Source organism: Sardina pilchardus, chromosome 6, assembly GCF_963854185.1.
Source record: "Sardina pilchardus chromosome 6, fSarPil1.1, whole genome shotgun sequence".
NCBI classification, from domain to species: Eukaryota; Metazoa; Chordata; class Actinopteri; order Clupeiformes; family Clupeidae; genus Sardina; species Sardina pilchardus.
Genome location: NC_084999.1, coordinates 18,267,454 through 18,291,971, shown reverse-complemented (window position 1 = coordinate 18,291,971; position 24,518 = coordinate 18,267,454). Strand labels below are relative to the sequence as shown.

Here is a 24,518-nt window from a genome sequence, read left to right as displayed (position 1 = left end):
GTTTTGCGCTAGGGAGTCTTTCCTCGCCCCTATAACACATGGGCACTCTGTAAAGCGACATGCGACATGTGTAATGTTTTGGTGCTCTACAAGTGAAATTAAATTGAATTTGAAAATAGTATTTGTTCAGTAATGACAATCCTCAGAAGTCCCTTCCATTTTTTCACCCACCAGACTAATTCCTATTTCTCCCAGATATCCCATTCAGATGCCACGGGAGGGTTGCTTTGGGGACATGGACGGAATGCCGGGAGTCAGGAATTATGGAATGCTCGACCCAGATGAGCTCTATGATGTGTACTGCTACGTTGAGAACATTCAAGGTGTCATATACTAAAATAAGATGTGATGTCAAAGATGGGATCAAAATGAAAGTCAGTCTAATGATACATTGAGATCAGCCAAACTAAACATCTGTCTCTGTTCCAAAGGGGAGGTTTTCCACTCTGCCACACCCCAGCAGTTGACTTTGGCGGAGGCAAAGGCTTATTGTGAAAGGCAAGGGGCAGAGTTAGCCACCACTGGCCAACTCTACGCGGCCTGGAACGACGGTCTGAACCACTGCAGTCCTGGATGGCTGGCGGACGGCAGCGTCCGCTACCCCATTGTGACGCCACGGGAACGCTGCGGTGGGCCCGAACCCGGAGTCAAGACTGTGTATCGCTACAGCAACCAAACTGGATTCCCCGAGCCTCACATGCTTAATGACGTTTACTGCTTCAGAGGTAGAAGTTGATTCTTAGCTGCACTCTGTCGAGGTCAATGCACAAAAAAATACTACATTATATTAACCCATGTCTCTATGCCTTCCCTCACAGGCAATAGAGGAGCTCAGACCGAAAGCCCAAGGGAGTACATGGCCACCGAGCCAGAGAATCGGGGCCAAGGCATCGTCACCCTCTCGGATCCCCTGGAGGAGTTCAGCTTGGGTCAAGTGACTGAGACAGTGGAGAATGAGGCCCAGGGTGCCGTTGAATCCTTTCCCGTTCTCAGCAAACAGCTCCCGGAATTAGGAAGGGCAATAGAGCCTCCTGCCACCAAAATGCCCCTTCAGGAGGGTACTTTGGCTGGAGACCCGTTCAGTCCCACCACTCCGGCACCCATCAACATGGACACTTTCTCCACGCATGACCCATGGCAACAGGTGCACATGCTCACCAATCCTATTGATTTCGAATCAGTGCCAGAAATTTACCAGGAAACCAGCGACCCTGCCCAAGCTGGAGGTGACTCCCAGGAGAACGACACGTACGATCGTTCGTCTGCAATAACAGATCAAACTCCACTGTATCTGCCAACTGAACAAGATGAACATGGTTCTACTCCCACGCATTACCAGCCAACACCTGAAACCAGCTCAGGAAATGAAGAGTCCTCAGTGCTTTTCAACACAGGGGCCACAAGTGTACCAGAAACAACGGTACGGCCTTTGGTATCAACATTGGTGTATGAGGTGTCAAGAGAGGCCAAAGGTTATCAGACCACGCCAGAGACCAACCTGGGATCAGCTAGTCCATCGGAATATTGGGATGATAATATTAAAATCAATGAGGATTCTGCCAGTCATGAAATGACAGAGTCCACTAGTGTAACTCAGGTCAATCCCAACCAGGAGTATGACACCTCAGAGGCAGTGACCTTTGAGGACATGACGACACGACCCATGGAGGACCTCACTGATTCAACCCTTCTGGAGAACAACACAGAGCCTCCATCCGCTGACCCAATCAAATCTCACGACCAGTCTGAAACGGAGGACACCGATCAAACCGAGGCTCCAGCAAGTAGCGCTTTCAAGGATGTTTCTGCTGTTCACGAGGACCAGAACCAAGTCCAAACTGTCCAACCAAGCCAGTCTTCCCTCATGGAAGCCACCACCCTCCCTGCTCCCGCAGAGGGATCTGGGGATGAAGATATGGAGGTGATGGTGCCCAAGTTCTCTTTCACAGAAGATGCTGAGGAGGCAGAGGTAGAGGAGAACGGCACGGCAGCCTCGGTGGAGTCGGCGGAGCTGGTCACCCTGACCCCAGACGATTACACCGACCACACGTCTCCCGACCACATCCAGGTGACAACAGGTAAGTGACGAGTTGAAGAAGTGCAAATAATTTGTGAACTGCACTGACGATTCTTGTATTACTGTTTGTGTAAATGACGAGCTAAATCCGAACCAGCCCCAAAAACATGAATGATGAACTATTCATGTGTTTTTAATACTCATAATCTGCTATTTTTTGTAGATGTCTGTTATATGTCAGGTTCTCTGACTTTTTCCCATTGACTGATTTTAGTTTGATTGTCAATTGGTAGGCTTTGATCAGGAGCAGTCTAGTGCACCATCTCCATATTCCCCCACCACTGTAGACGTGGTGGAGCAGGAGGCAGGTGCGACATCAGAAGAGTCCGTTTTGTTCCCAACTGATCATGACGGAGAGCATTATTATAGCCTGACACCTACCATAGCGGGCGAGACAGAGGGCGGCTCCGGCGAAGGCTCGGGGGCTCACGATGACGACGACGTCGTCATTTCAGTGACCCTGTTGACCTCCCCTGTGCCCTTCACACTTGCCACTCCGTTGGACACACGGCAGATGGTGGAGGTTGCATCTGGCACTCCGCGTAACCTGGATGTCTTCATACCAGAGAGAACCACCCTGTCCGCCTTGGGAGTGTCCCAGGGGTACCTAGAGAGGGTGGAGCAGGAGGGCTTGGGGGAAACTCCCGATGTTCTGTACACCACAACCCCACAGTACTCAGAGACGACACTTAGCCACGAGGGGAGCGGCGATGAGGGAAGCGAGTCAGAGGAAGATGAGGTCGAGGAGCCTGTCCAGTCGTCTAGCGACACGTCTGTTCTTGGTCAGCACCCTGACATCCTGCAGTTCAATGCCACCTTTGCCCCTTCCCTAAACCTCACAGAGAGTGAGGACGAAGACTTCACAGGCCTTCTCGAGGACGTGAACGCCACTGGCAGTCTTGATGCTCTGGCCACCACTGACACACTCGAAGCGGTAAGCACCACAGACATGTCGCACATTGATGTGGAGGTCACTCTGCTTCCAGGTGAGACACAGACTCCAATGTCATCTACAGCACAGGAGTCTCGCTCCGACCTGGAGTTCAGTGGTCAGACTCACACCTCCACCACCTCAGGGGACCACCTGGACTCGTTAGACACGGAGTCCACCACCTCAGGGGACCACCTGGACTCAGCTGAGACAGACTCCACCACCACAGGGGATTACCTGGACTCGTTCGCTGTGACAGTCTCCACCACCACAGGACAGTTCCTGGACTCGTCAGCTGAGACAGACTCCACCACCACAGGGCAGTCCCTGGACTCGTCAGCCGAGACAGTCTCCACCACCACAGAGCAGTCCCTGGACTCGTCAGCTGAGACAGTCTCCACCACCACAGAGCAGTCCCTGGACTCGTCAGCTGAGACAGTCTCCACCACCACAGAGCAGTCCCTGGACTCGTCAGCTGAGACAGTGTCCACCACCACAGGGCAGTCCCTGGACTCGTCAGCTGAGACAGACTCCACCACCACAGGGCAGTCCCTGGACTCGTCAGCTGAGACAGACTCCACCACCATAGTGGGTTACCTGGACTCGTCAGCTGAGACAGACTCCAGCACCACAGTGGGTTACCTGGACTCGTCAGCTGATACAGTGTCCAGCACCACAGGGCAGTCCCTGGACTCATTCGCCGAGGCAGGCTCCATCACCACAGAGTACCTGGACTCGTCGAGTGAGACAGACTCCGTCACCACACCCCCCCCAGTTGTCACCACCATGGAGTCAGATGAGGTTCATAGCCCCACAACCACATTAGCTCCAGTGGAGCTGGACCATCTTGATGATCTGACCGTAACAACCGCCACCACCACCACCACCTCCTCAGTAGAAGAGGATGTTGATGTTGATGAGGAGGAGGTGACGGCCACCGAGTTTGCTATCCAACAGCCACTGCCGTCTCAAAGAGCGGTGATCATACGGACGGGGAACATCTCAGGTAATGACCGAGCCACGCCGTGCAAAGTGACCTCCTTGTCCGCCATTTTGTTTCTCCTCCTTGTGCAAATGTACTGAGATCACCTCCTCCTTCTTCACCATGCACTGTCTGCAACACTTTCTCTCTTCGCTCGCTCGCTCCCTCTCCGCGCCTCTCTGTCTCAATGCTACAGCCTGGTTTTAGCCGCCACTTGACTCTTTTCTCCCTTCCTGACTAAGCACTCTTGCCTCTGCTTGTTTTTCTCCACTGGCTGCTAACAGCTGCCCATGTCAGAATCAAACTTGCACTAGCATATTGAATAGGGCAGCACAAGGCTTGGATCCAGCCAATGAATAGACTGTGTCTACAGCCCAGCCACAAGCAAACCTTTTCAATTATTTTTGGTCTCCTGGTTCCCCAGATGGGACACTTCTCTTAATGCTTATTCTTGATGCTTGCACCTCAAAGCTGGATTGAACCCCCAGTAATACTTGCACTGATGACTCAGTTATGGCTTGCTGGAAACTCTTCTGCAGACCTTAGTTGCTCTTTACTTTCCTCTAAATGCGAATGCAAAGCATAATGATTTTAGCATTCATTGCTAATACTTAGAACTGAAAGCCACTGTGTTTAACTGCCAGAAATGGCAACGGGTTGATTAATGCACTTGTGATGCACACATACTTGCACTAAGTTGATCTTGGTTTGGAAGGGTCTGTTGGTTCTACCTCTGTGGAAAAAAAAAAGTTGAAAATGTGATTTGTTACAACTGAAACCCATAAACCAGTCAGAAGACCTCAGATTAATTTAATGTAGTGGATTAAGTTGTAAATACTTGAAGAAATATCACAGAATTTACGTTCTCAGACAAGGGCACATTTTTGTAGCTGTCTGTGTTGTGTATGATTGTTGAGAGAAAACATTGTGTACGAGTCAAAGAGTGAACAGCAAAGCTCAGTAAAGATCTTTTACACAGTTGATGCACTGGAAGTTGAAAGCCATTTTTTTCAGGACCTACTGAATGACAGCGAAGTAAGATGTTTTATAGAATGTGTTTTATTTTTACAAAGGAAAGAATATAAAGTTTGTGTGGTTTAATGTTGCCTCCCCACGTCTAGCACAGTACTAATGACCTACCAATTCTGAAAGAAATAAAATACTGCCATCTTGTGGCCAACTAATCACCCGATATCTGGTTGTGTTTTGCCTGCAGTATACAATCATGAAGATGTCATACAACAGCACAAATATAACTTGACCCGTTATTAATTTAAGAAAAGCAGGTATATTCGTAAATTCAAGAGGGTATTTATGATTCAGATGCCTGTACGGAGAACCCATGTGCTAATGGTGGCACATGTGTTGAGAGTGGATCCACCACCAAGTGTCTCTGCCTACCAACCTATGGAGGGGATTTCTGCCAGATAGGTGAGTGAGCATTGGATTCAGTGTGTGTCAGTCTTAATATAAGATCTCTTTCTGAGATTATAAAAGCACACATTTCATGTTGATTTAGGAATTCATTCTGCCATATAACATAGTCCACAACATTAACAAACCTCACATTTAACATTATAGGCAGCATTTCTCTGACGACATGAATGTGGAATCATGTTTAAGGGAATAGAAAATCAAATAAATGTACTGTTTTTCTGTCCTGTCACTCTTTTGTGTGTTGATGTGTGTTTGGCTGTATGTATGTTTACTGCCATGTGTATGCACATGTGGCCACTTGTGTCATTTCCCTGACGGTCTGGATGGGTGTCCCTGTCCCTGTCCCAGATATGGAGCATTGTGAGCCGGGCTGGGAGAAGTTCCAGGGTTTCTGCTACAGGCACTTTGTGAAGCGTCAGAGCTGGGAGGTCGCGGAGCAGCACTGCCGTATGTGCGGGGGCCACCTGGTGTCAGTCATGAGCCCAGAAGAGCAGAATTTCATCAACGGTATACAGTCACCTCTGAGGAAGGCAGCAGTTTTTGGATTGCATTATGTGCTTATGTAATTGCAGAAGTGTTCTCCAATGTTTTCTCAGTTAGTCTTTTCAAATGACATCAGATTAGTAAACAGAATGTGCCTTTTGAGCATGTGATGAATGGTTGCTGATAATGGGCATCTATATACTTGTGTAGATATTGCATTAAGCCATTTCTTTGAACAACATTTATATTTACATTTCATTTACAACAACAATGATGAAAACAAGGACATTTCTAAGTGACTCCAAACTTCAGAACGGTAGCGTATATCAGACGGTATACTTTCCTAATCATTTTGGGCTCATTCTGCCGGTGCCTAGTTTGCCCTTTGTTGTTCTCAAACAGAGTTACTCGTAGTTTTGACTACTCTGTCTAAAGGATGGGGGCTTGAAAGCTATCTTGCATTCCAGTGGCCTCTCTGAAGTGTTTTATAATCCGCTCTCTCTTCTTTTCTTCTCTCTCTCTCTCTCTCTCTCTTTTTGTCCTTCCTCCCTCTCTCTGTCTCCAGATAGGTACAGGGAATACCAGTGGACCGGACTAAACGACAGGACAATCGAAGCAGACTTCCGCTGGTCTGATGGAAATCCTCTGGTGAGAGGAAGTATTTATTTATTTTTTACTCCTTCTTTCTTTCTTTCTTTCTTTCTTTCTTCCTCTCTTTAATTTTCTTCATGCCTTGATGTAAATCTATTTCTCTCTAAGCTTTATGAGAACTGGTACCGCGGGCAGCCCGACAGCTACTTCCTGTCTGGGGAGAACTGCGTGGTGATGGTGTGGCATGATGACGGGCGCTGGAGCGATGTGCCTTGCAACTACCACCTCTCGTACACCTGCAAGAAGGGCATCGGTGAGTTTGCCAAAGTCAAACAGCACAAAGATGGTCTAATTCCTTTGGTCTTCACATCTGTGACATGTCTCAATCCATTACAGTGAGATGGACACACAATCACAACATGAAATGGAAGTAATGTGCTTTAGTAGACTAAATAATAACCAAAAGGTTCTACATAGGCCTTCACGTGAGTGTGAAAGTCAAGTGGTCCTAAACTTAAGGGTTTATTTCAGACGCCTTGATGATGATCTTTGTAATAAAAACAAATATATTCTGTAGCAGGATCAATCTCAGTGTGAATACACATGTGTGAATACACACCAATTATGGCCCTCATGCCTAGCCTGGCAGGACAGTATGCCCCTTTTATTGTTACTATAATATCTTTATGTTCAAGAGGAATCTGTTCAGTTGGTCGGAAAATTGATTACTGTGTTTAGGTCCGCTGTAGTTCCTCACACACTGTGCATTCATCATCCTTAGCCTTCTGTGGACAGCCCCCTACTATCCTACATGCAAAGATGTTTGGCAAGCGGCGCCTCCGCTATGAGACCAACGCCAAGGTGCGCTACTACTGCGAGGAGGGCTACCTCCAAAGGCAGAACCCAGTCATCAAATGCCTCCCCAACGGCCAGTGGGAGGACCCTCAGATCACCTGCACATCAGGTAGAGTATTTCTAACGCCACTTCCACTTCCACTGGCTTTTGTACGTCAGAAAACAGCTTCTAGACGTCTCCGCGCTGTGCCCCTTTCAGTTTGTTATTCTTAATTTTCATTCAATCTTTATTCATTCTCTGAAGTTTATTGAGGAAAGGCCTCATTTTCGGTGATGGTGATAACATTACTATACTGCAACACTGTCAACACTGTTGCTGCCTTGTGCTATGTGTCTAGGAACACCTGTAACCCAATGCCATAATCATATACTTTGAGGGGGACATGTCACTACAACTACAAAATGTCTGCCCATATAAAGACATAAATTGTTATGCTACGCTAGCCTGTCACTCTCCGCTGTCCGAAGTGATCACTTGCCGCTGTAGCCTAATCATAAATGGTTAACTATAATAAATTCTGTAGACTGACGTAACTAGCCAACAGTCCATTACGTAAATGTAGGATCTGTTCATGTTCCTATTTATTGTCGATGGGACATCTTATGGTGTAACACCATACCAACACTAATTCTTACAAATTAATTTATTCTATAATCAAATTATCATTACATTTGAGAAATCAAAGACGCTGTGTCGTGTGGTCAGTCAATTGCACATTTCTCATGGTCAATACATGAGACTTGAGAACCATGTTTAGCAAGGATGTGGTTGAAACTATAACTGTAATACATTTTGTTCTTTAAGGGGACATCCAGGGAATTCTTTGTCATAACTACCCCCTCCCGTACACACACACACACACACACACACACACACACACACACACACACACACACACACACACACACACACACACACACACACATTTACACTTGGCCTTGGGTGTTGCCATTTCAGAAGAAATAAAAACACAGTAACTGATGGTCTGAATGAGTGCCTCTTGTTTGAGGTTTACAGCTGGCCTATCAGTCACTGGCTGGCTCATCATCTCTGTAATGTACAGTACAGTACATGAGTCAGTCGTACTCTAAACACACTTAACAACAATATCCACACACACACACACACACACACACACACACACACACACACACACACACACACACACACACACACACACACACACACATATAATCGAGACATGATTGTGCAGCTTGAAAGAGTAGCATTAACGGCAACCAGCAAAACCCAATCAATAGGTTTCAATCACTACTATATGCAACATTTTATAGTAAATTAACTAATGCCAAAGTGTCATCATAAAGATGCATTTAAAAACAATTGCGTACATACTCTTATCAATAGGTAAGACATCTGTTTGTAGCCTGTCTACTTTTTTATGTACAGTGCCTATAGAAAGTCATCATACCCTTTTGAAATAGTTACTTTTTCTGTCTTACAGCCTGAAATCAAAACCCATTTTAAAAAAAATATTTTCCAGTTTTATTAACAAATTTAGCTGTACAACATCAAAATAATGAAAAAAAAGTAAACAGTTCTGAAAATTAATAAAAAATTAAAAACTAGAATAACAGGGTTGGAAAAGTCATCATACCCCTGACTTAATACTTTGTAAAGCTTCCTTTTGCTTTCATTACAGCCATCAATCTGTTTGGATATGTCTCTATTATAGCTTTGCACACCTAGATAGGGGAATATTTGCCCAATTTTCCGTACAGAAATGTTAAAATTTAGTCAAATTCTATAGGGAATGGCGATGGACTGCTCTCTTCAAGTCAATCCACATATTTTCTATAGGATTTAAGTCAGGGCTCTGACTTCGCCACTCAAGGATATTCACCATCCTATCCTTAAGCCACTGCTTTGTTCTTTTGGCAGTATGTTTAGGATTATTGTCGTGTTGGAAGGCGAATGACCTCCCCATCCTCAGCTGTCTAGGAGAGGGACGCAGGTTTTCCTTAAGAATGTGGGTGTACTTGGCAGCATCCATTTTCCCTTCTATCCTGACCAATTGCCCAGTTCCCGCTGGAAAGAAACATCCCCACAACATAATGTTGCCCCCACCATGCTTCACACTAGGTATGGTGTGTTTTGGGTGGTGTACTGTGTTGGTTTTCGCCAAACATTGCGCTTGGAGTTCAGTGCAAAAACACATCTGGAATATTCTGCTACCATGTGGAAAAACCTTATATGGTCAGATGAGACTAAGATCGAACTTTTTGGAGACTAAGATTGACGTTTTTGGACTGAGCTCCAGGCGCTAACCAAACACAGTATACACACCCAAACACACCCAAAACACACCATACCTACTTTGAAGCATGGTGGGGGCAACATTATGTTTTGGGGATGTTTCTCTTCAGCGGGAACTGGGCAATTGGTCAGGATAGAAGGGAAAATGGATGCTGCCAAGTACACCAAAATTCTTGAGGAAAACCTGCGTCCCTCCCCTAAACAGCTGAGGATGGGGAGGTCATTCGCCTTCCAACACGACAATAATCCTAAACATACTGCCAAAAGAGCAAAGCAGTGGCTTAAGGATAGGATGGTGAATATCCTTGAGTGGCAAAGTCAGAGCCCTGACTTAAATCCTATAGAAAATATGTGGATTGACTTGAAGAGAGCAGTCCATCGCCATTCCCTACAGAATTTGACTAAATTTTAACAATTCTGCACGGAAAATTGGGCAAATATTCCCCTGTCTAGGTGTGCAAAGCTATAATAGAGACATATCCAAACAGATTGATGGCTGTAATGAAAACAAAAGGAAGCTTGACAAAGTATTAAGTCAGGGGTATGATGACTTTTCCAACCCTGTTATTCTAGTTTTTAATTTTTTTTATTAATTTTCAGAACTGTTGACTTTTTTTTCATTATTTTGATGTTGTACAGCTACATTTGTAAATAAAACTGGAAAAGATTTTTTTTAAAAATGGGTTTTGATTTCAGGCTGTAAGACAAAAAAAGTAACTATTTCAAAAGGGTATGATAACTTTCTATAGGCACTGTATTTGTCTCCTAGCCTTTGTGGTAGTCATTTAGTGCAGCATGACTCATCATCAGCCAATCACGGTGGTCACTGCAAGCAAACTTGTACTTGAGAATCTACAGTATGTCAAATATTGGAGCGGAGCCTTTCTTTTGTCATTTTACTGACTGAAAGTTAGTCTCTTCAGATTTTTAAAAAGCTTTTCAGAGAAAACATTTAGTTGAAAACGTTTTAAAAAAAAAAGTGTGACTAGGAGTACTCGGCAACATAAAAGTGTGACTAGGAGTACTCAGTAACATAAAAAGCTTTGTGAGCCCACGCATGGTTGTAGAAATTGTGGTAAAACAGATTTTGTCCTGTCCAAAAACTCTGTGGCTTGAATGTGAAGACATTGTTTTTGTTATAACTAACAGATAAAACACACAACACACACACACACACACACACACACACACACACACACACACACACACACACACACACACACACACTTACAGGTGACCTTGGGTGTTGGCATTTCTGAGAAAAACCAATAGGCAGGTTATGCAATGTCCAGGTCCCATGTCAGTAAATGTTTTTATGCAGGCAGTGTGTGGTATATGGATGGAGTAACACCCTGCATGTCTGACTTTCAGGCTAACAATAACATGTATAGTCTTTCTGCGCTTGAACTATTATTGTGGAGACAAATAATATATTGCTGAACGTACCATCCAAGGCCTCAATTAGCATGAAGAAGGAACAAACATTTTTAGTGAAAGCAAGTCAATCTGCAAAATACTGCAGTACAGAACCTACAAAAGATTTGACAATATTTCTTGATTTGCCATTCAGATAAAAAAAAAAATACTAGTTGTCCAATGCTGAACATCATGCAAGAAACATTTTTATTGATAATATTTCTAATGTTTTCACTTTTGTGCATTCGGAGTAGCAATAGAAGGTGCCATGGCTGAGGGAGGAAAGGAGCAAAGAGGAAATAAGGACTCATCCAGTTAAAGTGACATATAGTTTAGTCAAGGGTGCAGCTGGTTTTGGCTGTTTACACGATCACATTGAACCGTGGTAATCTGGCCACACATACACCATACCCGAAAAGGGCCTACAGTGTATGTTGTTTAACATGCAAATGTAACTTGATTAACTTTGCCCGAATATCTGGACTTTTTTTTCTACAGAAATGCATAGTTTTCTGTTCATATCATTATCATTATAGCTATGGTTGTAATTTATTAATCTCTAATCAATGCCATTAGATAGAATAACACAATAGAGCCAAAGAGCAGCGCTATTGGAAACTATTATATATTGTTACATTATATATTATATTATACATTATGGAATGTATAATAATGTTGTCTCCATGTCAACGGCCCTGCTGTAACTGCATATATTTGATCTGAGAATGAAGTGATGTAACTTGATAAGAATAGTGTGCGGGTATCCTTATGGAATAATTTTGAATTCGGAAGTCTGAAAGCTGATGTCTTCTGTCTCCAGCCTCCCCTGAGTCAGCGGCCACTGTGCCGACGTCTGTGGGTACGGAGATGATGGTGGAGGACACAACGACAGAGAAGGCCTCGCCACAGTTTTGGGACATCAAGTGGAGCTTCTAAGAACCTCACAGGAACCCAACAGAACTTCCTCATTCATCCATCCATAATTCATTATCATCCTAAGACCCAGGAGACCCTCATCTATCACATAGTCAGAAGCCTCACTGTCACCCAGCGTTTTTAGCATTCTTGAAAGCTGCACATTCTTCCATCACCAGCAATATACAGGCCACAGGATTACATATTGTATATTTTCCCATGACACGGAATTACAAAGATATTCGTAATTCTAAGATATCAGTCGCAACACAGCAGTGACCACTCATTTGCTAATTTGTTCGCTCACAAGATGTTTAGCAGATAGAAGACACAATTTCAAAAAAAGAAAAAACATCTCAAAATCTCAGTTTAAAGCGTTCCATTTCTGGGAGAATGGGTTTTCTTAATCTGAAACTGCCGTACAGGTGCTAAGGCAATGTTGGCCATGCTGATACAGCACAACGAGAGCGTGAGCTCCTAATCTCAGCCGGTGCAACTCTAATTAAACAACTTCATCATTACGTCTTCATTTCATTCCACTTTTCAGAATGGAGATTTCTGATTCCATTCTTCAGCCAGCGGTGTTCCCCGTCTCCTTCATATTTCTACCGAGTCATCATCTCTATCTGGTGCTGTTATTCAGGTCTGTCAGAAGCTGAGGCTGATGGCAGGTCTACTGCTGTATGTAATTATCAGTTTTGATTGACTAACATGCCAGAGACAGCAGAACCAAGACACTGTAGTGTTGTTGTTTGTTATTGTTATTGTTGTTGTTGTTATTATTGTCAAGTCCATAGATGGGTTTTGAAAACAAGTCAAGACAAAAAGAGAATGACCTAAAATGCACTCAATTTTTCTTACGTGGAAGTGTTTCTTGCAAGCACTGTGGCACATTCTAATGACTTTTAAAAACATATTTTCCTGTTGTGTTTCACTTAACCTGAAATCCTGTTTTCTATTCAGTCCTGATAGAAATGAATGATAACATGAACTGTATTTCCCCCCCACTCTCCCTAGTTCTGCAATGCTTTGAAATTCTTTTTTTTAGGTTAAGATCACCTAAAAAACAAGACAAAATAAACATCTAACACTCATTCAAGCTTTCCTTGACATGTTTATGAGTTGAAATTTAAAAAATAAAGTAAATAATAGATTGTTGTAGATGAATTTAACACACTAACTCAACTTTAAACTAAACTAAAGATTTTTTAGCACTTTCCTAATTATATAATAAATTCTGTCTTCTTATGCTCATGTATTCTTACCTTATCTTTTTACTTTAAAAGTTAAAAGTCATCTGTAGAGTTGACCTCTACAAAGGCTAACAACAGTTTCTATTTAGTTACCTGTCAGCATTGTGGGAAAATATTAATGAGCATGTAATTGAGCTGTGCTCCAATTACATCTTTATCTGTAACTGTGAATTCAAATAAAATACATTTACATTTAAATACATATAAATAAAATCAAGCCATAAGGTGCCATCTGGTCTATGGTGCCCACAATTTAAAGCTTGTTCCAGGATTTTATAATTGAATAAAAGAAGTCATCTTTTACTAACAATATTGATCATGTTCTTGTTTTCAGTATTCAGAAGATAGAAAACTTTTAAAAGCTTATGTTCATCAAATATTCCAGTGAATATTTGCACTGACATTATAGACTACACTGAACTGAAATGAAAAGAAAAAAAAAAAGATTTGGTGTTGAAATGTGAGAAATCCCATTTTTACGTGGAAAATGGAGAAATAACAACAAAAACACTTCCCAGTAAAATCAGTATGACGACGCAATATACCAGATAAAACAATTATTTACTCATATACATTAAAGTGTGTCTCCGGTGAAAATGGACAAAAGGGTGTATATTAGTGGTAAAAAAATTGATTTTGAAAGCATTTGGCTCGTGGGTCCCATGCTGATCCACTGTTTGCGATTTTGTGCAGTAGCTTTTGCCAGTGCTAGCTCTGTAGTGTATGAATGATCAATGAAAAATACTGTATCTACGGCTTAGCTGATGTATTTTCATTCAGAAAAAAACACCTTTTTGTCCATTTTTGCCAGAGTTATCCCTTAGATTAATCAGCAATCTTAGCATATTCCACAGGCAACTCTTGAATAGATTAACTAACATTTATTGAGTGCATAACAGCACATTAAAACAGACCAAAATGCAACCTAAGATATTGGTTTGTATTATTAATTGTTCTTAATACTGTATTGTTAAAAAAAAAAACTAATTGAGAAATAGCACTGATAACATCTTTGAAAAGCTAATTTTTTGGCTAGTTTTATCAGAAATAAAGGAAGACTTTATGTTTACTCTTCATGTACTTAATCATCCTCCTGGGTTGTGTAACGTAAAATGTCCATGGGAACAACCCATAGTGCGCATGCATGTACGGGCGCGCACACACACACACACACACACACACACACACACACAAAACCCCTGTAAGATTGATAACAAATTAGGCTATTGAATTACTGAAAACAACCCCCCCCCCCCCCCCCCAACACACACACACACACACACACACATACAAAGTCTTTGTGTGGAGATAGTTGAAAGGCTGTCACCTTTTGATGCCACACATTCTCCTTTATGTCCTTTCAGAATAGGCAAATAAAACTTGCATTTGTTTTCAGAAAGGAAAAGTTCTTCTGCATCAGTGTAGGTCCTCTACTGAGTGTCACCTGTAGCAAAAGGCACCGTAGATTTTTTGGGTCTTGCCTGGGTAGCCAAAGCTGCGCACCCCGGGCTCAGGCAGGCCTCCACAGTGCCGCCTAGGGGCGGTGATGGGGAAGCGCACGCTGCCATCCCGCAGCCAGCCCCCGTCACAGCGGTCCAGACCCTGGAATCTCCACGCGGCGTACAACTGCCCCACCCGTGCCAGCTCCCCTTGGTCTGCCCGGCATGCCCGCTCAGCCTCAACGAAGTTCAGAGGCCCCGCCACAAAAAAGACAGATCCTGGGTAGAGAGAGAGGACAGAGGAGGTAATGTGAAAAGGACATAATCAGATTTTCTGCCCTGGGCTCACTGCCAGGTTTCTGTTTTTGTCAGTGCATTAAAGATCAGAAGCAATAATGTTGCAATAATGTTATTGATCTGTTTTGCTTTGCTGGTTTTGTTTACGTTTACTTGTCCTTTGTGCAGTGATACAAAGCTCTAATTGAAGTATCTTGTCCTTTGGCTTTATTGAGTCGTTTTTTCCAATGACATTTCCAATTGTCCATTTGGTTTGGATGTGGTGGGTGCCCTAATGTCATGCCAGGACTCCTGTTTCCCACTGTTTGACCTCGCTTCCACAACGGAGGTCATTGTCTCCTTCCTGTTTAGGTCACAACAAGTGAACCCACTCCTAGCATTTCCTGAATACAGTCATTGCTCCTATAGTTCTCCAACTCCATCTGTACACTCAAGGCAAATAAAGCTTTTGTCCGAAGTTTATCAGTTGATTAATACACGTGTCTGTGGAACGCACGGAATATGTCTGCGACTGATTTGTAGCAGATGCAGATCGACCCATTTTCACAAAAAAAAATAATGTTGTCCTGTCTTCATACAATCACTGACACATTTACAACAAGTCCTTGTAAGTGTGGTGTTAGATGGGTCATTCTACCAAATCGGTGACATTTCCGTCCCCAGGACATTAAACATATAAAAATGTGTAAAATTAAATGTAAAATGTATTTTTATCATTAAACAAAGTGTCATACATCTTCGTCAACTTGCACATTCAAAAGATATGATTTAAAACATTATCAAAAGAGCATCTAAAACACTACAAAAAATAGCCTTTTCTGTCTGTCCCCAAGGCAAAACACTACATTTTACTGTGATGTTTATTTATCTGTAGCCCCATATTCCATCTACACTTTGAATACTTAATAAAAATAAAATTAAAAATAGAACCACCACAATATTTAATTTAAAATACAGTTAGCCTACATATTCAACAGGAAGTTATGATCTGAATCTTCTAAATCTAAGGTCTAACGACCAATATTAAGCCATCTCTCTCATTAACTTACATTTGATTATATTATAACTATGACAGGGACATAATCATCCAATGTCAATTTGGCACCCAAATTAGGATTACGGCCTTGTCTTGAACGCACCATTCGATTTGCGACACACTCCTCCATTTGCAGTTGTCGTGAAGGACGAATGGGTTTTTTACGCGAGAGTGGTGGTCCAAGCTAGCTGGCTAACATAACGTCATTTTTTGTAATTTTTTAGTGTTTTAAACAACACTATTCCGCGCGAAAAACCTATAAGACTCTTTAGAAATAAATAGGCTACTGACAGCTAACCCTTGTGTAGGCCTAAGAGGTTGGAATCTTACGAAACCTTCTGACCTTATCTGACCCTCTCACCTGACGTCGCAGATGTGAAGCAGAAAGTGTCGAAATGGTCTTTGGTCTTGTGCCGTGGCCCGTAGCTCCGGATGCCAGCCGCGAGCTCACCACCGCAGGCAGGGCGCGGCAGCAGAATCGGGTAATTGACAGTCCCGTCACTCAGCCAGCCAGCATTGCACCAGTCCAACCCGTCTGTCCAAGCTGCCCCAATTGAGAAGTGCAATGAGTGTCCACTCTCTAATTAAGACTTGCATAGCTTTCTGTCATTATGAAGAAGTGTGGCTCACCTTTGTAGAGCTGTTTGTGTGTGGCTAGAATGGCATCCTGTTCTTTGCATGCAGCCTGAGCCTGGCTGAAGGTGAACTTGTAGCGACCATTTCTGCTCTGGTATGGAAAAACAACTCCTGAAATTCAAAGTCAGGTTTTGGTAAGTCAGTAGTATTTCATTCAGTTCAATTCAAGCATATTTAGTTTTTTTTTGGTATAATTGAAAATGTCTCAAGACCTATCAATTCAATCCTCCAGAATATACTGTAAACTAAGGTGGCAAGGAACATGTGTATGTAGGCCTACATGATACATGATAATATAGGCCAATACAGACAAGATTTACTGTACACAATGCAGAAACCAAATAGATTTCCAAGAAAAAAGAAATGGAGAGGCAGCATTCATTAGATGTGGAACAGTTTAATGATACAGTGTGTTGATAATAATGCAGACATAATGAGTATTCAACATATTGGCTTAATGGTAGAGGTGTGAAGTCCGGTTTCAGGAAGTAAAAGTCCTGGCACATTTTTGTTCCAACCATTCACTCAATCAGGTGATTCTAATAAGCATACTGTAACTCTTAAACCAGGTAGATCAGTTAATTAGTGAAATCACCTGTGTTAATCACACAAGTAGAATCAATACATGGCAGGACTTTTACTTTCTGAAGCCGGACTTTTGCATGCTGTATTTGATAGGCTATTGATGGAATGAGCGGATGATTGTGATTATATACTGTAAGCTGAAGAAAATAGGTAGTTAGGCTGGAAATTTGATTATATACTGTAAGCTGAAGAAAATAGGTAGTTAGGCTGGAAATTTGATCATATGTGTAATATATAGTAAGCAATGTCCAGTAGGATTGTTTGTATAGCTTCTACCTTCGATACTCAGAGACACCTCCACACTCTCATCGTCAATCCCATTGATCAGTTCACAGCGGTAGCGTCCGTTGTCCTCCAGCTCCAGGTTGGCGAGGCGGAGGGACGCGTCCAGAGGATGCGCCCCCCTGAGGGAGGCCCTGGGCCCCAGGGCCCCGTAGTGCTTCTGGGCGTGCCCGTTGGTGATGAGCACGATGTTCTCCACCCCCTGGCGCTGGGGCTCCAGTTTGACCCATTTGATTCGATAGTGGGGAGGCTTGGTGTGCATGAAACATGGCAGCGTGGCGTTTCCCCCACGTGGTACTGTGATCTCCGCGTACACCGGTGGCTCGATGAGGTATTTCAGCGTCTTCTGGCCTGAGGAGGACAAGGACTTTAAGGTCAGACATGTTATTATAGCCACAGAATGCATCCCAATACAAACACTATGCTGGTTCAGATAGAGGTATAGGTCAGCAACAACAGCTAAGTCTTATTCTCAGAGACATAACATACACATGACATGTACAGTACTGTAAACATGTCTGCTACTGTACATGAAAGCATTTATATGCCCAGCTCTCATGCAGTGAATGCAAAGAGTACCGTAAACTAAACTGTAAAACAGACTAAAACAGCCTGTAGGTATAGGCCTATAGCAGATCTCCACACATTACATTACATTTGGCTGACGCTTTTTAACCAAAGGGACTTACAACATGGTAAAGACATTTAAAGCGTTTATGAACAATTCTAACAACAATTTGAAAAAACACATCAAGTGCATCAATGAGTGTAATAAGTGCATCAATGAGTGCAATTGTCTGTAGTAGTGCTATGAGACACACACACTCCCACATCCTGTATTTTTCCCTGCAGTCTACTGGTTGACTGCCAATTCTAATAGTAAATACCGGTAGTGTTCTGAGTGTAGACGTAAATGTTTACATTAGCTTTTACCTTTGTCTTCATCAGTGTGGCATAGAACAGTGTTCACTGTGAGGAGACTGATAGTCAACACCACGACAGCTGCCCAGCCCATGATACCAATGCCACAATACCACAGCCTCCCTCTGAAACAGCACAGTTACACTTAAGAAACAGTACAGTTTATTAAAATATTTGTGTGTCAGCTTGTTCATGTTTTATCAACATAGAATTGTAAATGAATAATTAAAGTTGTATTATTATTTTATTACTTTATTGGGAGAACTATTGGGAGAATATTTGTTTATGGTCCACATTACTTATAAACCAATTCACATTACTTTTAAACCAATAATGATGCAAAAGATGAAATTCTTTGGTCCGGTTTAAAATTACTGTCTGATCTGCCTACATGCATGGTTAGAACTGGTCATCACAGTGACATGACAGCATATTTCCGCTTGAGTTAAAAAGCATTGTTTTACACATACCATGCATGACATGTATTGCCAAACAGAGATGTGTAAGGAATAGCAGCCAAAATTACATGGTTCAAAAACAACTGTTTTCCTTGAGGCAGTACACTCCTTGAACCCCTAAGTGATCTATACCCTTGTGCTGTACCACCAAGTGTCAAACAAACATTTACTTGCTCTTAACAAATCTGACTGCTTGCACTTAAATGTCTATAAATAACTGTCCTGCATAGCATACATGTCACGCAACGGTTCTGTAACACTGGCAGCTGTTGAGTATTTAGGGGGGAAAAATATAAGTACACTGAATTGAAAAAAAAAAAAGTCATGACTGTGCAAATGTGATGTACAACATTTTACAAATGACAGAACTGATTGCGTGGAAGCTGAGGCTTGTAGCAAACAGAGACAGAGGAAAGACATGCTAACCTGATTCAGAGGATGAGCTGCAGCTTTGGTGGAAAAATGATCACTTTCACAGTTATTCAAACATAGTAACTATCCAGTTGGCGATCTTGTCTCAGTTTTCATCAATCTCTTCCAGTAGCAAATACACAACTATTCCCTCATCTCCTTGATGTCTGTCTCTCTCTGACTCCCTTTCTCTTCCTTCCTCTCTCTTTGCTCTCTGCCCTTCGCTCTGGTCACTGTCTTCGTCTCCCTGGTCAGCTGTCATATGTTCCAGGCACTAGACACGGTAAACAGCCTTTCACTGCGCGCTCGTCCAGATGTTAATGAGGACTGGACAATTTCCTATTGTGCTCCTCTGCCTATCCGTTGCAGAGCAATATGCCCACAGCTAATGGTTTGTAGGAAGGAAATGCAGGAGATAGATAATAATGACTGCCCATCCTTGTAGAATATCCTGTAAAAGGCATAATAATGTTCTCTCATCCGTGTAAAATGTATGGTCATGTCACTATTTTATTGATTGTTTGTGGTAAGCATTTGATCAGTTTAAGTGAGAGCTTATAATCAGTATACTGCAGTTTACTCATCTTTGACTGGAAAGGTGCTGTATCAGAAACAGAGTGAGTTGAATGTAGATGAGAAAATGTTGTGCAATTCGATTAGGATGTTGAGGTGGAGGAATTGATGAAGGGATAGAGAGATGAGGATGGAGGGATAGAGAGATGTGGGATAGAGGGATAGAGAGATGAGAATGGAGGGATAGAGAGATGAGGATGGAAGGGAGCTGATTTATGGCTCTCTATTGTCTCACCGGAGACCCTCATTTAGCAATGAAAGCTGACGTGTGCTGCAAAGTTTGGCACGGTCCATCAGAACAATGGGAGCACAGCCAAGACTGCTGATGGTTTCCCCCTTGGGGATCAGTAAAGTATCTATCTGATGGATTCTGGAATACTGATCACTGACAGGGATCAATCAGAGTACATTCTGAAAAGAGGGGTGGGCCAAATATTTGTTTGCATTGCATATGAGGCCACTGGTCTCATCTGTGTTTCTGAAAGAGTACCGGTATTTACAAAAAAAAAGAGTGTCAGAAATAGTATCACAAGGGCAAATATATCACTCAAACTATTATCGTCTGTTTGTGAATTAAAGCACCGTTTTAGCGCTCTCAGGAGAGGACAGCGATGAGTTGACTTAAAACCTTGTGCACTGGTGAGGGTGTTGTGAAGAGATGCCTCTGGCTGCCTGGAACAGACCTTAACTGCAGTGCCCTGGCTGACCAACACCACAGAGAAACAGTGGGCACAACAACGGCTGCTTTGTCGCACTTCCTCACGCCCCCTTACCCTCCGCCCCCCCCCCCCCCCTCTTCCCCCAACCACCACACACCAGTGCCCCAGTGCTGCCCTCCCCACCCGCTCCCTCGGAGCAATAGGGAGAAAAAAGGTCGCAAGGAAAAATGAAATAATGGGATTCCTCCGTTTCCCCCCTCTGTGGCTTCTTCATTGTGCTGGCCCATCAATGGTGTCCTTTCTGGGGCTCGGCCGGCCCACAATTAGTATGCAGGAGCGCCTGGTTAGGTGACAGAAATCTCTGTTCTTTTCCCTATCTCTTTCTCTTGATCTCTCTCAATCTCTTTGTCTATTTTTTTCTCTCTTCTTGGACTTCCTCACTTCTTTCTCCACCAATTAGATTACCATTTGGATGTTTACACGGGAGAAAATAAAAGATTATTGTCAGGACATTTTGGGGTTGAAAAATGGGGATGATGAAAGACTGAAGTCATATCTCTACATGTCCTCGTCTTCCCCCCATTAATTAATAGCCTGGATAATGAGAACTGAAGGTGTGAATATCAATATCATCACATATGCCTCACATTAAGGCAAGTCAAAATTGGGTTTAAAAACTCTCATGCCTTCGGGTTAAACTAACCTTGGTGGTTTTGTCCTCACCCGTTCACACAATTATGGTAAATTAGGTCAGGTCATTTATGCAGAGGCAGACTGCAGGGATGTTCTGTAATATAGAAAAGCAGTCTGATTTCCCACCAATTTGACATTGCATGAAGTGCACTAGAAACCCAAAGACAGTAGAGGTGTGAGGCTTTGGCTTACCGACTGTTCACCACATATTTAAAGCTGCCTCACATATTTTAGTGAGTCCCATTAAATGGATACCACTGGTCAATGATACAGTACGTTGTTACTGTATCCCTGATGATTCGCCAACGTTGGTATTGCTCTTGGAATTGTAATGAATGGAAGGTTATTTTCAGCATTTTGCTCTTGTTAAAACTGCAGTTGGCAAGATGTTTTTGATCATATTCACTGAAACCGACAGTATGCACCGACAGAACAACATAAATCAGACAAAAAAAACTGTGCTTCTACCTTCACCTAGAGCCTGTTATTTGTTTTGCAAAAATCCACCTCTCCCAGTTCTTCTGGTCCAATAAGCGCAGGGCTGTGTGATCATTGGCAGATCTGACTGTCACTCACAGTTCGTGCACAGTCTCTAACAAGCACAAACTCGGTGGGAGGATGCTCGGTGATAGTGGGGGTGGGGCGTGAGAGTTATTTACATTCAAAATGTGGTCTAAGTCCCCTCAATCTGCCAGGCTTGCCATCTGCAGCTTTAAGAGCCATCTAGTGGAATTGTGTTTTTGAAAGAGATACAGACATAACAGCATTGTGTAGACCTTTGCCTTCTGGTCCATGCAAACATTAACCAAAATCCTCCTTTAACTTCCTTGAAAAATATAGACATCATCTCACACCAGGAATCAAGGACCTAAAATGTATTCATATTTCTTACTCATAAGTGATTCCTTTGTGGAGAAAATGGAAATTAATACCCACAACACAACATACAACACAGAAACACAAACCTGCCTTTCTGAGAACATGGAAATTAATACCCAAAACACAGAAACTTAAGTCTGCCTTTCTGAGGTGGTTAAATTTTTGACTTATGTTCCTTGAACACTTTACGCCTTCGGGGAAATGTCTTGATCTAAGAGATGGACAGACATCTGTTGTCATGGCGATGATGGACTTCTCTCAGAGGTGAAGACAACCCTCCATACTGCTGCCCAGCCTAAGGCCTGCTCTTGTAGGAGGTTATGGGGTTGAGCAACAAGCTGTCACACTGATATAGCTGCTCCTCGTGCCGCACTGACGCTGATATTTGAGTGAAGAAATGTAAAAATTGCCCAAGAGAGCAGCCATCTCACTAAATTCCCCCCTCAGCTCATGATGGGACTTGCCCTGGTAAACGGGTAAACCAATAAATAATAATGTAAACCGCTGGGAAAGTATTTGCCTATCTTGATCAGCAAGGGACCTCATGGAGCCAAGCTGTGCTACACAAGGAAGTCTTTTATTTATACCCCTGATTACATGATAGGGGTGATGTGTTTGCTTTTTGCAAGGGTGGGGCCAATAGTTCACGTTGGAAGTGGTTACACCAGTTAGCCTGCAGTTAGCATATAGCTGAGACAAGGATGTTATCTTACTGGTGTATCCTTTCCACACCCAGTGAATTATGCTAAACTAGACTAATGGAGTCAGATTATGGATTAATACGAGTGCTAATGGAGTAAATGACTTATTCTTGTAAATTTGCAGGGCATAGCCTTAGAACTTCTAAAAACGGAGAAGAGCTACTCTGCTGATAGTCACTTTCTTAAAATGACACCCCTTTTGTTTATGAGTAGGTGAATTCGGTACACCATGAACATGAAATAGGTGAGGATGGCCTTCATCACCAAATGGGAATTACAAATTCAACATTTTCTTTTTTTACAGATACTTTAATCTGATCAACAGTCATTATTGGGCACATGAAACTGAAGCTAGTGTGCACATAATTACTATTAAGTTGGTTTACCTCTCTAGGCCTACTCTCTTTCTACTTTAGCCTATTCTTCAGAGCGCTTTTATGTTCCTTTACAGTGAAGCGCTGTGATGCTATGGCAGATAAGCACAAGCACACATTCCTCAGAGATTTGTTTTGGGTTTCCTTTTAAAACACTGTTGGTCTATATGGTCATGGTCTACCATTGGCTGTCTAAGATCAGACATCAGATTATGGAAGATAGTGGATCCTGTCACCTGAGTAGAATTCCACTGAACCATCCATTCATGCAGTTTATACATACAACCGAACCACCTAAACATACACATGTAGAACAAGAGAGACAAAGAAGAAAGAGAGAGAACGGGAGAGAAAGAGAGAGAGAAATATATTTTGTTTATCACAAGTTTATGTAATATCCCCCCAACTGACTCAAGCTATGCCGCTGTCTGTTTCTGGTCTTAAATATATCACTAAAATGTAATTGTGTTTACCGATCACTCTTACCTCACACCTCCCCAATAATTACCCCAATAACTACTGTTAGTAGTGGTAGTAGTAATAGCAATAGCAGTAGTAGTTGTAAGTAGGTGTGGTGGTAGTAGTAGTATAGTAGTAGTGGTAGTAGTGGTGGTGATAGTAGTAGTAGTAGTAGTAGTAGTAGTGGTGTTGGTAGCAGCAGCAGCAGTAGTGGTAGTAGTGGTGGTGATAGTAGTAGTAGTAGTGGTGGTGTTGGTAATAGCAGCAGTAGTAGTGGTGATAGTAGTAGTAGTAGTAGTGGTGTTGGTAATAGCAGCAGCAGTAGTGGTGATAGTAGTAGTAGTAGTAGTGGTGTTGGTAATAGCAGCAGCAGTGGTGGTGATAGTAGTAGTAGTAGTGGTGGTGTTGGTAATAGCAGCAGCAGTAGTGGTGATAGTAGTAGTGGTAGTGGTGGTGTTGGTAATAGCAGCAGCAGTAGTGGTGATAGTAGTAGTAGTAGTGGTGGTGTTGGTAATAGCAGCAGCAGTAGTGGTGATAGTAGTAGTAGTAGTGGTGGTGTTGGTAATAGCAGCAGCAGTAGTGGTGATAGTAGTAGTAGTAGTGGTGGTGTTGGTAATAGCAGCAGCAGTAGTGGTGATAGTAGTAGTAGTAGTGGTGGTGTTGGTAGCAGCAGCAGCAGTAGTGGTAGTAGTGGTGGTGATAGTAGTAGTAGTAGTGGTGGTGTTGGTAATAGCAGCAGCAGTAGTGGTGATAGTAGTAGTAGTAGTGGTGATAGTAGTAGTAGTAGTGGTGGTGTTGGTAATAGCAGCAGCAGTAGTGGTGATAGTAGTAGTAGTAGTGGTGGTGTTGGTAATAGCAGCAGTAGTAGTGGTGATAGTAGTAGTAGTAGTGGTGATAGTA

The 24,518-nt window shown here is 42.8% G+C and overlaps 2 protein-coding genes across 3 annotated transcripts in view; one reads left to right on the top strand and one right to left on the bottom strand.

Moving 5' to 3' along the window:
- Window positions 1–13,056, top strand: part of bcan (brevican) — a 20,609-nt gene extending 7,553 nt beyond the window's left edge. The window contains exons 5-14 of the mRNA XM_062538839.1: window positions 196–323; window positions 432–725; window positions 819–2,078; window positions 2,311–4,014; window positions 5,314–5,421; window positions 5,776–5,934; window positions 6,476–6,558; window positions 6,670–6,814; window positions 7,283–7,465; window positions 11,868–13,056. Coding sequence (XP_062394823.1) covers window positions 196–323; window positions 432–725; window positions 819–2,078; window positions 2,311–4,014; window positions 5,314–5,421; window positions 5,776–5,934; window positions 6,476–6,558; window positions 6,670–6,814; window positions 7,283–7,465; window positions 11,868–11,983 — 4,180 coding nt within the window. The 3' untranslated portion in view covers window positions 11,984–13,056. The remainder of the gene's footprint in view (window positions 1–195; window positions 324–431; window positions 726–818; window positions 2,079–2,310; window positions 4,015–5,313; window positions 5,422–5,775; window positions 5,935–6,475; window positions 6,559–6,669; window positions 6,815–7,282; window positions 7,466–11,867) is intronic.
- A 1,431-nt stretch (window positions 13,057–14,487) lies between these two features.
- Window positions 14,488–19,514, bottom strand: hapln2 (hyaluronan and proteoglycan link protein 2). Of its 2 annotated transcripts, none has more exons than XM_062537728.1 (6): window positions 19,296–19,514; window positions 18,424–18,555; window positions 17,485–17,841; window positions 16,618–16,734; window positions 16,349–16,531; window positions 14,488–14,933 (listed from the first exon to the last, which is right to left on the bottom strand). In XM_062537728.1, the coding sequence occupies exons 2-6, from the start codon at window positions 18,503–18,505 to the stop codon at window positions 14,656–14,658; spliced, it is 1,017 nt and encodes a 338-aa protein (XP_062393712.1). In that variant the 5' UTR covers window positions 18,506–18,555; window positions 19,296–19,514; the 3' UTR covers window positions 14,488–14,655. The 2 variants fall into 2 exon arrangements, with proteins under 2 accessions (XP_062393712.1, XP_062393711.1); XM_062537727.1 differs by having other exon boundaries at window positions 18,424–18,536.
- Between the last annotated feature and the right edge of the window lie 5,004 nt (window positions 19,515–24,518).